Below are 12884 nucleotides of genomic sequence, written 5' to 3' on the forward strand. Positions count from 1 at the left end.
CACAAACTTCTTTACAGGGTAAACTGAGCTGTGCATGCGTTGCACAATGTACACTCCCCACATTTGAGGGCTACTGGGAAGAATGAACTCCCTTATGCATGTACAGGAGTTATGTAATCTCAGGATGGCCAATCTAAATTGCCAAAGAAGCCAAACCCAGAAAAAGACTGGGAAATGATGTTAGTGGCGACTGATATAGCAATGCCGGATGAGAGGTGAGCCATTTGTTTTGGAGCCACTTTCAAGGGGAACTTCACTTTTTTCATTAATCCGCACTTACCTGTCATGCAATGTCATCCCTAATTCAGGTAATCACCTGCCCAGAGGATCCAACATTGTCCTTCTGTGAGCAGCTATTTAGGCGCAGCAACTCCCATCACCACTTCCAGGTCTCCCATCACCATTTGGGTCCTCCTCAATCATTGGAAGCCAACTGGCTCTTCTGGGTTCAACCAGCCAGCTTACAATGATGTGCACTAGCTCCATCCACCGGCCTCCGTGAGTCCCTACTACTGTAGCCTTATGGGATATGTGATATTGTTTCTTAGGAGGCTTCTGGAGCAGCAGGGACATGGCATTTTTGGCTAGGGGAGCATACTGGCTGGGGAAGGGGCATTCAAAATAGTTTAAAAAGTATACAAAGAAAAATAATTAAAAAAAATGTGTTGATTTTTATTGTGAAGAAGGGAGGGAGTGCAGGTGGCTATAGTGGGTTATGGTCTGCTTTAAGTATAAGACTCATTTCATGTATAGAATATTTAGATTATATATCCCAAGTACTCCAAACTCCGAACTAAAATACTGCACTTTATTGTGATTGGCAATAAATACTGGTTACTGTAACTGCACAGATTCAATAGGAAACAATAGAGGCATCCTCAGAATAATATACAGTATATACACTATATCCTCAAATTCCTTTAACCACTTCTGGACCGGAAGGTTTTACCCCTTTAATGACCAGGCCATTTTTTGCGATACAATTTTTTGCACAGAGTTATTTTAACTGACAATTGCGCGGTCGTGCGACGCTGTACCCAAATAAAATCGATGTACTTTTTTTCCTACAAATAGAGCTTTCTTTTGGTGGTATTTGATCACCTCTGCGATTTTTATTTTTTTGTGCTATTATTAACAAAAAAATTAAATTAAAAAAAAAAAAAAAATTTATTTTCTGCTATATAACATTCCCATAAAACAAAATTAAAAATCTAATTTTTTTCATAATTTTAGGCCAATATGTATTCTGCTACATATTTTTGGTAAAAAAAATCCAAATAAGTGTATATTGATTTGTTTGTGCAAACGTTATAGAGTCTACAAACTAGGGGAAAGATTTATGTAATTTTTATTACATTTTATTTTTTTTACTAGTAATAGTGGTGAGCTGATCAGTGATTTTTAGCAGGACTGCGACATTGCGGCAGACAGATTGGACACCTAACTGACATTTTTGACACTTTTGGGGGAACCAGTGACATTACTACAGTAATCAGTGCTAAAAATATGTATGTATGTATGTCATTTTTATCTATTTATTTTTTTTTACTAGTAATGGTGGCGATCAGCGATTTTTTTAGCAAGACTGCGACATTGCGGCGGACAGATCGGACACCTAACTGACATTTTTGACACTTTTGGGGGGACCAGTGACATTAGTACAGTAAGCTGTGCTAAAAATATGCCTTACTTTTAGATACATTTTATCTCATATATACTCCTGATGAGTGAGCTTACTCAAGACTCACGAAACGCGTCGAGTTATTACAATATATGAGTTCAATTCATGATATATATTTGTTACTGTTGATGTTATTATGTTACATGCCCATTGCACTGTATATTTACCATTGTTGATACAATTTATGTACGACTGCATCAATAAAATCTGTCATCTTTTTGCCATCTTACTACTATGGTTACTGATTGTTTACACCTCATATAAAGTCCCACCCAAAGGGCACCCCCCTCTTTTTCTTGTATTGATTCGGGATGGAGGTGTTTACATTGGACTGTGTGAGACCATTTTATTTATTTGCTGTTACTGTACTAATGACACTGGCAGGAAAGGGGTTAACACTGGGGGCAATCAAAGGGTTAAGTGTGAGCCTAGAGGGTGCTTTCTAACTGTGTTGGGGTTGTATTCACTGAATGAACACACAGACCTGTGTTCTTAAATAAACCCAGGAACCCAGGATCAGTGACAGTACAGCAGTCTGCCGTGTTTACAAAGGCAGACCGCAGTTCTGTCTCCACAAGGAGCGATCTGCAGGTTGGCTCACCCTCTGGCGAATCGGCAAGTGTGCGCGCCCCCAGTGGTGCGTTTCCCCACTAGCGGTTCCGAAAAGCGATGTACAGTTACGTTGTTTCGCGGGACAGAGCCGACCTGCCGCAGTATATGTACTGCTGGCGGTCGGCAAGTGGCAAAACATGTTGAAACTACAGATCTCTATGGTATGACATGTCCAGCCCTCCAGTTACCCCTAAAGGAGTGGAAACGTGTCATTAGTTGAACAACTTCTTATCATGTTTTAGTTTAAAATATCTTTGTTTACCATTTTTCTTTAAAGGGACACAGTTGTGTTTCTAGGTGGAGTTGTATGGCAGAAAACTGCTAGTCCCTTGAGAAGCAATCAGTGCTGTAGTCATGCTCATTAATTATGTCAAACGTAAAGTTAATAATAAGACGGATGGTAAGAGTAAGGAGTGGGTCTTCAGAGAGTCACAATACACAAAAGAGGCATTGAGACTTATTATATTGTCAGCTTGTGTTACTTTATTAAAGCTCCAGCATTACTGTCATGTCTGGATGGTTTATATACAGTGTATATGGTGATAGCTGCAAACTTCTGGACCTGCTGAGGTTCTATTCGAACGACCAGGGACGGTTTTAGACAAAGTGTGGCCCTGGGCAAACCTAAAAGTGGGGCCCCAAATTTTTTTATATTCTACCAAAAATATAGGCGCCATATATGGTTATATGCTGCGCGGCACCCAATTGCACCAACCGACAAGGGAAAGGGAAGAGAGGGGCCGTGTCCTTCCACAGGTGCGCTAGGAATCTGTAAGATCGGTGCTATGGGCTCCTGACAGTGACGTGGCCCCTTTGTAAAATGGAGCCCGCCAGGGGCGGACTGAGAACCCTCAGGGCCCCCGGGCAAAATAAATCAAGGGCCCCCTTCCAGGCCCCACCCATGTCCCGCCTCCAGTTACACCCTTGCCCCGTCTCCAGACACACCCACATCCCGCCTCCAGACACCCTACACAATCTTTAGATACAAGGAACAAAAGTGCAATAATTTATAAACAAGTGCAATATAAATAATTCACAAACCAAGACCAGTGCATTACAAAAATCATACATGGACAAAACCAGAGCATTACAATAGTAAATTGCCAGGTCTAGGTGGGGTAGGGTTGCTACCTCACCCCTTTAATCCAGGACACATACGAATTACCAGTGGCGGCTGGTGCTCAAAATTTTTTTTTGGGGGGCGCAAACAGAAAAATGTAATAGGCATTGCTTTGCGGCAAAAAACGCTGTAAAAAAATTGCGTGACTTAACAAACAATCATTAGGTTGGTTCAAGATTGACCAGCGTGTCCCCATTCACTGCACAGTGACCAGCATGTCCCCCATCAATGCACAGTGTCCACAATGCACAGTGACCAGCATGTCCCCCATCAATGCACAGTGACCAGCATGTCTCCATTCAATGCACAGTGACCAGCATGTCCCCATTCAATGCACAGTGTCCAGCATGTCCCCCATCAATGCACAGTGTCCAGCATGTCCCCCACCAATGCACAGTGTCCAGCATGTCCCCCACCAATGCACAGTGTCCAGCATGTCCCCTATCAATGCACAGTGTCCAGCATGTCCCCCATCAATGCACAGTGTCCAGCATGTCCCCCATCAATGCACAGTGTCCAGCATGTCCCCCACCAATGCACAGTGACCAGCATGTCCCCCACCAATGCACAGTGACCAGCATGTCCCCCATCAATGCACAGTGTCCAGCATGTCCCCCATCAATGCACAGTGTCCAGCATGTCCCCCATCAATGCACAGTGTCCAGCATGTCCCCATTCAATGCACAGTGACCAGCATGTCCCCCACCAATGCACAGTGACCAGCATGTCCCCCATCAATGCACAGTGTCCAGAATGTCCCCATTCAATGCACAGTGACCTAACCAGCATGTCCCCCATTCAATGCACAGTGACCTGACCAGCATGTCCCCATTCAATGCACCGTGACCTGACCAGCATGTCCCCCATCAATGCACAGTGACCAGCATGTCCCCCATTAATGCAGTGACCTGACCAGCGTGTCCCCCATTAATGCAGTGACCTGACCAGCATGTCCCCATTCATTGCACAGTGACCTGACCAGCATGTCCCCCATCAATGCAGTGTCCAGCATGTCCCCATCAATGCGTGACCCCCCCCCCCCCCCCCCGGAGGACTTCACTTACCTCTGGTGCCACCGCCGTCACCGTGTCTGGCGTGCTGCTCGGGACTCGGTCGGACGTCTTCTCCCTCCAAGTCCTCGTCTCGACCTGCATGCGCGCCGCCCGTCACCGTCCCGACTCCCTGGCGACCGTGCTGCTCGGGAGCCGACTTCTTCCTCCTCCATGGCGCTGCGACTCGGTCGGCGCCGCCCGCTGCCTCTTCTCTGACGGCGGACGGGAAGGTGTGGTGAATTTGGTGGGGGGATCACATATTAGGGTGGGGGTGTCAGTGGTGAATTGTGTGGTGGTGGGGGGGGGGAATGACACAGCGGTGGTGAATTTTGTGGGGAAATCACATATTAGTAGGGGGTTTGTGCAATAGACCCCCTACCAATATGTGATTTCCCCACAAAACTCACCACCGCTGTGTCATACCCACCCCTACACCACCACTGACACCCCCACCAATATGTGATCATGTCCCCCAAATTCCCCACTGCTGTGTCATACCCCCCACACCACCACCAATATGTGATGTCCCCCAAGTTCACCACTGCTGTGTCGTCGTTCCCCCACCACACAATTCACCACTGACACCCCCACCAATATGTGATCTCCCCCAAGTTCACCACTGGCACTATGGTAAATTTAGGGGAGATCACATGTTGGTGGGGGTGTTAGTGGATGTGGTAGTTAGCTGGGCTTGCTTATTATCTACTCACCGACCTCTGTCATCACTTATGAGGACACCATAGAAAGGCAGCGCCGCCGGGCCCCTCCTCCCACAGATGCAGCGCTGGCCACCGGGCTCCTCCTCCCACTTCCATAGCACGGCCGCCAGGTCCCCCCCCTCCTCCCACTTCAATGCCATTGGCCGCCGGGTCCCTTCCCTCCTCCCACTTCAGTAGAGACAGCCGCCGGGCCCCTCCCCTCCTCACACTTCAATATAGAACTGGCCGCCGGGCCCCGCCTGCTAGTTCTATAGCGGCGGCCGCAGGGCCCCTCCCCTCCTCCCACTTCCATAGCGCTGGTCGCCGAGCGGCAGTTCCCGATAGCCCGATGTTGTCTCTGAGACAACATCGGGTGAATTAGTGCTGTACTGGGCGGCGGGTTCCCTTCACGTCCGAAGTGCCCGACCAGCGACCGCTCAGTCTGCCCCTGGAGCCCGCTGCTGACAGTGACCCGGGGCCCCTGGACATTCGGGGCCCTGGGCAGTTGTCCAGTTTGGTCCCCCCCCCCCTAACGCTGGCCCTGTGAACGGCTTCCCTTCTGCACACTGAACCCAGGGGCTGATAGCTCACAATCACCACCATTTGTAGAATGCCTTTGTAGAATGTATTTGTTCACTGCATACATGGCATTCTCTGATTGCATGAGGTGGAGAGGAGAGGCAACAATGTCATGATATCCCCCTCATCCAATCAGAGAATGCCTTGCATTCATTAAAAAATACAAGGCATTCTATGAATGATGGCAGTGCTGTATGAGTCACTCCCTGTCCAGTACAGCAGCTGTTCGCATAGAGAAAGGGTCTTCAAACGTTGGACCTCCAGCTGTTCAGGAACTACAATTCCCATCAAGCCTAGTCACGTCTGTGAATGTCAGAGTTTTACAATGCATTATGGGATGTGTAGTTCCGCAACAGCTGGAGAGCCGTAGTTTGAGGATCCCTAGCATAGAGCATGAGGATCACGACCATCACTGTAGTACCACCAACTACTACAGTGATTATCTGCTTTACCAGCAGTACTTCAGGTATAATAAATGTATAGTACGTTGTGTCAAGCTGGACCAATAAAAGTATACAATAAAAAGATTCCTGGAGTTGAGCTTTAAAGGGTAAGTTCACCTTTTCATGAAAAATGAAAAAGTGAATTAACACAAAACACCCTGGGTAGACCTCTGGACCCTGCTGCACATAGCGGTTGTGCTGACCCGTGCTGCCATTGTATCGGTTTGTACACCGCTATACACAACCCCAGAGTGAGTATACATCATAATGCTCACAATGGCAAACACTCATTGGTCAGTGCAGCCACATGACTGTGCTGACCAATGAGAAGTGCATATGGGGCTTTCTATTCCTGTATGGTGTTTTAGGAGAAAGAAGTGCTTCTCATTGGTCAGTGTGGTCACAAAGTTGTGACTAGTGGTGTACAGAGCGCTACTGGCACATCACAGCTGCTATGTACAGCGGGATCCGGAGGCTTGGCCAGGTTGAAGTTAGATATTTTTGTTAAAAGCTCTGATTTTGGGGGGGAAATGTAACTTATTGTAACAGCAAAGGGCTCACTATTCGTAGGACTTACCACATCCAGCGCAGACAACAGTTCTGCCTGATCTCTGGGGAAGGTGTTGGATTTTTCTAGGCGCAGAATGAGGTCATGTTTTCGGTAAGGTTTCAAGGCTAGCAGTTGGATAAGCCACTCTTGCAGCGGTCTTCTTTCACCATTAACCCGGTTGCACTTTTTGGCCGCTGGTGTTAGAAATACAGGTGGACGGTGACTAGATGGGGAATCCTCTGTATTGGACTCCACGCTCATTTTGCTTGGGATCTTGACACATTTACCTAGAAAAAAAAAGAAACAACACAGCTTGAATATAGAGTACATACAGATATGGAAATACCACCATGAGTTGTGAGAGACTCTCACCCAAGTGGTAAAGTTTTAGGGTAAAGCAGGTTTGAGTTGGCCATATACTATGCAATCTCTACACACTCTTCTTTAGATTTGCAAAAACTTTGTAATATTAAGACAAACCTAAAACAATCTATTCTGTTTGTAACACCATTTGTAACCAATCAGGCAGCCCATTGCATTTATCAAAAAATAGCCCATGCAGTACATAAATACCATTGGAGAAGAACAAGGCGCCTCTAAGTGCAACATAGACCATTTATTGGAGCATAGAGATATTAAAACAACTTACAGGAAGTTAAAATCAAAACAGCATGCCTTAGAAGCCGGAGGAGCCAATGCTCGGTAATCCAGTGTCCGGGAGACTGCTTCATGTGTCGGCAAGCACACAGTGTGGTAGGGCTTCCGGTAACCACGCTGAAACTCACGTAGCTGATTGTCAAAAGCGGGTGGATGGTAACATGTTTCAGAGCATGCACAGCTCCTTCATCAGACCTCCTAGACCAAACCTAGAGGTTCACAAAGCACTTTACAAGGATTGAGAGTGCTCAAACCTCCACCCTACCCAATCCAATCAGAATGGGACACCGGTGCATGGCCAGGCACCCGCAAGCCACGCAGCAATTCAATCAGTAGAGATATGTCGGCACATGGTAACTGTACCTCCATTATTGTTTTATTGCAACATGACATTTCAGATGGTAAGGTGTTACTCATATAAGCAGTCGAAACACGTTAGCTTTAGGCTAGGCTCACACAAGTCCGGCTGCGATTTGCAGTTCAGAGTCCGGTGCAGTTTTGTTCACTCATTCAGGTGTGATTAAGTTGCGCATTTTTACTTGAATTTGCACCTAAACAGGACCCAAAATCGCACAGAATCCTTTTCAGAAACTGACCGCAGCCGCCCCGGACATGTGTGAACCGGCTCTATTGAAGGACCGTTTGATTTACAGGTCATGCGAATCGTATGCGGCTAAAAATGCATACATGTGAATCGAGCCTTACTGTCATGTTTGGACTATCAGCCCTCTTGCAGTAAAATAATAATGGTGGATAAGTTAGCATTGTTCTACTACAGTGGTCTCCAAACTGTGGCCTGGGGGCCAGATGCGGCCCTTTGCTTGCTTTAATCTGGCCCTTGGGGCACTATTTTATTCACTGACACCAATTAATTGTACAGTTTCTCCCAAGGACACCATCGATGGGGTGCATTTCCTACCAATGACATCAACAATGAGGCCGAATGATCCAAATAATGGGGCACTATTCTTGCCAATGACCCGAATAGTGGGGCACAATTCCAACCAATGACACCAATCATAGGACCGAATGACCCAAATAATGGGGCACTATTCCTCCCAATGACCCGAATAGTGGGGCACAATTCCTACCAATGACACCAACAATGGGGCCGAATGACCCAAATAATGGGGCACTATTCCTCCCAATGACCCGAATAGTGGGGCACAATTCCAACCAATGACACCAATCATGGGGGATTGTTTACTCCCACTGATGCTGGGACATTTTGTACCCCTGATGGCTAAAATATGGCCCCCCTAAAGTCTGAAGGACAGTAAACTGGCCCTTTGTTTAGAAAGTTTGGAGACCCCGGCTCTACTCGTTTCTTGACTTGTCCTATGACCAAAATCAAAAGGTGAACATTTCCCACAACACTCAATAAATGTATAAAGGGAATAGAACAGGATAAATATTCTGTTTACAAAAAAAGATTACATTGCTGTCTGTATTTGGCAGAAGAGTGTTGTATCTTCCCTACCCATCAAATGACACAACCTTTAGGGTCCTTTCACACGGCCGCTCCGCTGCTTTCCGTGTGTCCGCAAATCATCCTATTTTTTTGCGGATGATTTGCGGACATCAATGTAAGTGAATGGCACTGCGGATGTCAGCGGAATACCATCCGCTGACATCCGATTTTCCTCCTTTCAGTTCTGTTCCGTTTTTTGGAACGGCACAGAACCCCATTTTTCCATCCGTGTAAAAAACGGAAAGGAAGGAAAATCGGATGTCAGCGGTGTCATCCGCTGACATCCGCAGTGCCATATACTTACATTAGGTCCGCATATCATCCGCAAACGGATGGGATGATATGCGGGCACACGGAGCGGATGACAGAAATGTCATCCGCTCCGTGGAAAAAAAAAAAAAAGTCCCGCAGCGGACCTTTCACACGGAGCGGCCGTGTGAAAGGAGCCTTAGGGGTTTTCAGCTGTCTGAGAAAATCAAACAATAATAACATGCCTTATTTATCAAACTGATACCAAACGGCAATCAGATTCAAATCTGCAAACAGGCAGATAATGAAAGTTTGGTTTTATCTGGTGTGAATTCAAGATAGAAGAACCACACTAAAATGTCATCGCCCTGACACAGACTTATCCCGAGGTGAGATGATATAAAATCTGTCACATAGCTAAAAGGTTTCAGGGATCAACACTCCTCCTTCATCAGGGCTAAAGAAGAAACAACATAAAATAAACAATATAATATGCACTGAGAACCTAAAAATACAAAAATCTACTACTCAACATTTTGCAAATACATTTATACAAAGCATGCAACTATGAATATGGCGACTACTGCAATACAATTTAAATATTTTATTCTTATACTAATGGAGATAGTTATCCTGGTAGAAGTGATACTGATTTTACACAACCATACCGCATTCATTTTCTTTCGAATAGTTTCGCAGAAAGGCATATACAAAAATATAACAAGAACAATATTGGAGTATTCTTGGAAGTACATTACCTTATGGCGCTTTTCCACTACATGGTACTGCATGGTACGGTGTTGGAACGGTTCGGTACGGAACAGTACGGCGGCGCTTTTCCACTACATGGAACCAAACGGTACGGCCTTGACTGTTTGTCACTACTAGCCACTGATTGGTCAGAGAATCGTTGTTATCCCACCCACTTTACTTTAGTGGAAAAGCAAACCGTATGAAAGCGCACCGAACCGTTCCAACACCGTACCATGCAGTACCATGCAGTGGAAAACCAAACCGAGCCAAGCAGGGCTGAGTGGAGCCGAGCCGGTACTTGCAATGGAAAAGTGCCATTAGTGTATAACAAATAACCTGAATTATAACAGTTGCTACACAAGCCACAGTTATGTCATTACAATCCATAGCGTCTGTGGCAGTCCTTCGACCCAGACACCCCAATGGGAACAAACTGTGTCAAGGGTCAGAGGCGCCACAGCCAACTCCATCCATACAACTACATAACAATACCTCTCTGAATACTTGATTCTACCTAGTTCCATGCACAAATTGGCCGCCAAGACCGAACGTGTATGTTATAAAGTCTCAGAGAACTATTAGGCACATAATGTAACTTAAATGATCACACTGCATTATTTTATTGAATTTGATATAATATAGTATTTTATGAAATGATACATGATTACATCATAAGATATAACTTTATCAATTGGCATCATTGATACTATTTTTTTGGAATGATTATACAAAGATATTTTATTCATTTTATTATTTAAGTACATTATACAGATATTTTGGAATATTTTATCTATTCAATAAATATGCTATTTACTTATATTTTTGAACTTAAAACGTTTGTGATAATTGGATTTACCCGTAAGATAATTTCTAGTATATTGATACTAGTATAATAGATACTTTAACTACTTTTTAGATTAGGTCAACTTATAATTATTAGTGGCTTGCATTTTTGGATTCTCAGTGTATTTGATATTGTTTATTTTATCTTGCTTTCTCTTTAGCCCTGATGAAGGGGAAGTGTTAAGCCTTAAAACGCATTGGCTTTGTAACAAAATTTATATAATCTTACCTTGGAATATATGGATAATTAACCACTTCTGGACCAGAAGGTTCTACCCCCTTAATGACAAGGCCATTTTTTGCGATACAGCACTGCGTTACTTTAACTGACAATTGTGAGGTCGTGCGATGCTGCACCCAAACAAAATTGAGGTCCTTTTTTTCCCACAAATAGAGCTTTCTTTTGGCGGTATTTGATCACCTGTGCGATCTTTATTTTTTGCGCTATAAACAACAAAGAAAAAAATGGACAATTGTGAAAATAAAAAAAATTTAAAAATCTAATTGTTTCATCATTTTAGGCCAATATATATTCTGCTACATATTTTTGGTAAAAAAAAGTAATCCCAATAAGTGTATATTAATTGGCTTGCGCAAAAGTTATCTTGTCTACAAACCAGGGGAAAGATTTATGTAATTTTTATTATTTTTTATTTTTTTTTTACTAGTAATGGCAGCGATCATGGATTTTTAGCGGGACTGCGACATTGCGGCGGACCGATTGGGCACCTAACTGACATTTTTGACAGGGGACCAGTGACATTACTACAGTAATCAGTACTAAAAATATATTCACTGTTACTGTACTAATGGCACTGGCAGGGAAGGGGTTAACACCAGGGGTGATCAAATGGTTTAATGTGTCCCTAGGGGGTGCTTTCTAACTGTGTGGAGTATAGGATTGCTGAATGAACACAGATACCTGTGTTCCTAAATAAAAGGAGCAAAGGATCTCTGTGTTCATTGCTGACAACAGCGGTCTGCCGTGTTTACAGCACTGTTCTGTCTCCACGGGGAGCAATTGCAAGTACCCAGGCCCGCTGATTGGCTCCCCGTGGTCAATCGGCACGTGCCTTTCGGCGGCGCGCATGCTCCCCGATAGTGGTCCCACGAAGCGACATACATGTACGTAGTTTCGCACGACAGAGCCGACCTGCCACAGTAAAACTATGGCGGTTGGTTGGCAAGTGGTTAAAGTGATTGTAGGGGGTTGAAGGGGTCTGACCTGAGGGGGGGCACCCCTGCTCCTAAGATAGTCAGTGGGAAGAGGATGCTAGTGAGTGTCCTAAAGTGAATGTAAATCACCAAGTCTATTGCTGGCGAGAAAAAGAGCAAGGAGACTTAACCCTTTCCATACATGTGGCAGTATGGTTAAAGCAGTGATACTGCTTCCACAAGCAACCTGGTGGGGCCAAAGTGAGAGTTGTCCTTATCCAATGTACATAGTTCGTGTTGGAGTATCCCACTATACCCTTCTTCCATCCAAGTTCCACAATAAATACTAAAAACCAACACCCCTGGACTGTTTATTGAGCAACGAGCCATTGGGAGTAAGGATGAATGTGTGAACTGTACCCTGGGAGACTGTGTGCTGGTAATCAGAGGAGGCCCAACAAGTCATCATACAGCATGCTCTGCAAGGACAGTGCTACATTTGGGGGCTCGTCCGGGTTTTCCTGAGTTACAGCAGTGGTTGCTTCCGGCAACGGCCAAGTAACGCTTGTCAGAGAGTAAAGAGAGCAAGAGACTTAACCCCATCTACACTTGTGGCAGTGTGGATTAACAGCCTGGCTGTTCCTAATTAATATGAAAGTTCTGAAGATAGAAGTCCTCAACCCATGTGAATAGTTCAGTCGGAGTATCCCACTATTCCTTTCTCCTATCCAAATCACAAATAACAAAAAACCAACACCCCTAGACTGTTCATTTGTGTGACGAGCCATCAGGTGCAAGGAGGGATCCAGGGACGTTATCTAAAGGTAACCGTATGCTGGTAATCAGAGGAGCCCGTCAAGTCACTATTTAGCAGGCCCTGTGCTACATAAGGCCAAATGTAGAAACATCAACGTTATGTAATGAATAAATTCTTTGGCACACCCAGGCATATTCATAATTGTATCCCATTCTGGATTTGTGTTGGAAAGGCAGGGACGCCCGTCCTAATCTGACTATATCT

At 44.9% G+C, this 12884-nt stretch overlaps 1 protein-coding gene across 1 annotated transcript in view; it reads right to left on the reverse strand.

The window, feature by feature from the left end:
* The window catches only part of ELL3 (elongation factor for RNA polymerase II 3), a 202455-nt gene that overhangs the window by 49397 nt on the left and 140174 nt on the right, over positions 1–12884 (reverse strand). Inside the window, exon 5 of the mRNA XM_082256956.1 lies at positions 6763–7022. Coding sequence (XP_082113082.1) covers positions 6763–7022 — 260 coding nt within the window. The remainder of the gene's footprint in view (positions 1–6762; positions 7023–12884) is intronic.

Source organism: Pelophylax lessonae (assembly GCF_965119305.1).
Source record: "Pelophylax lessonae genome assembly, chromosome: 4".
NCBI classification, from domain to species: Eukaryota; Metazoa; Chordata; class Amphibia; order Anura; family Ranidae; genus Pelophylax; species Pelophylax lessonae.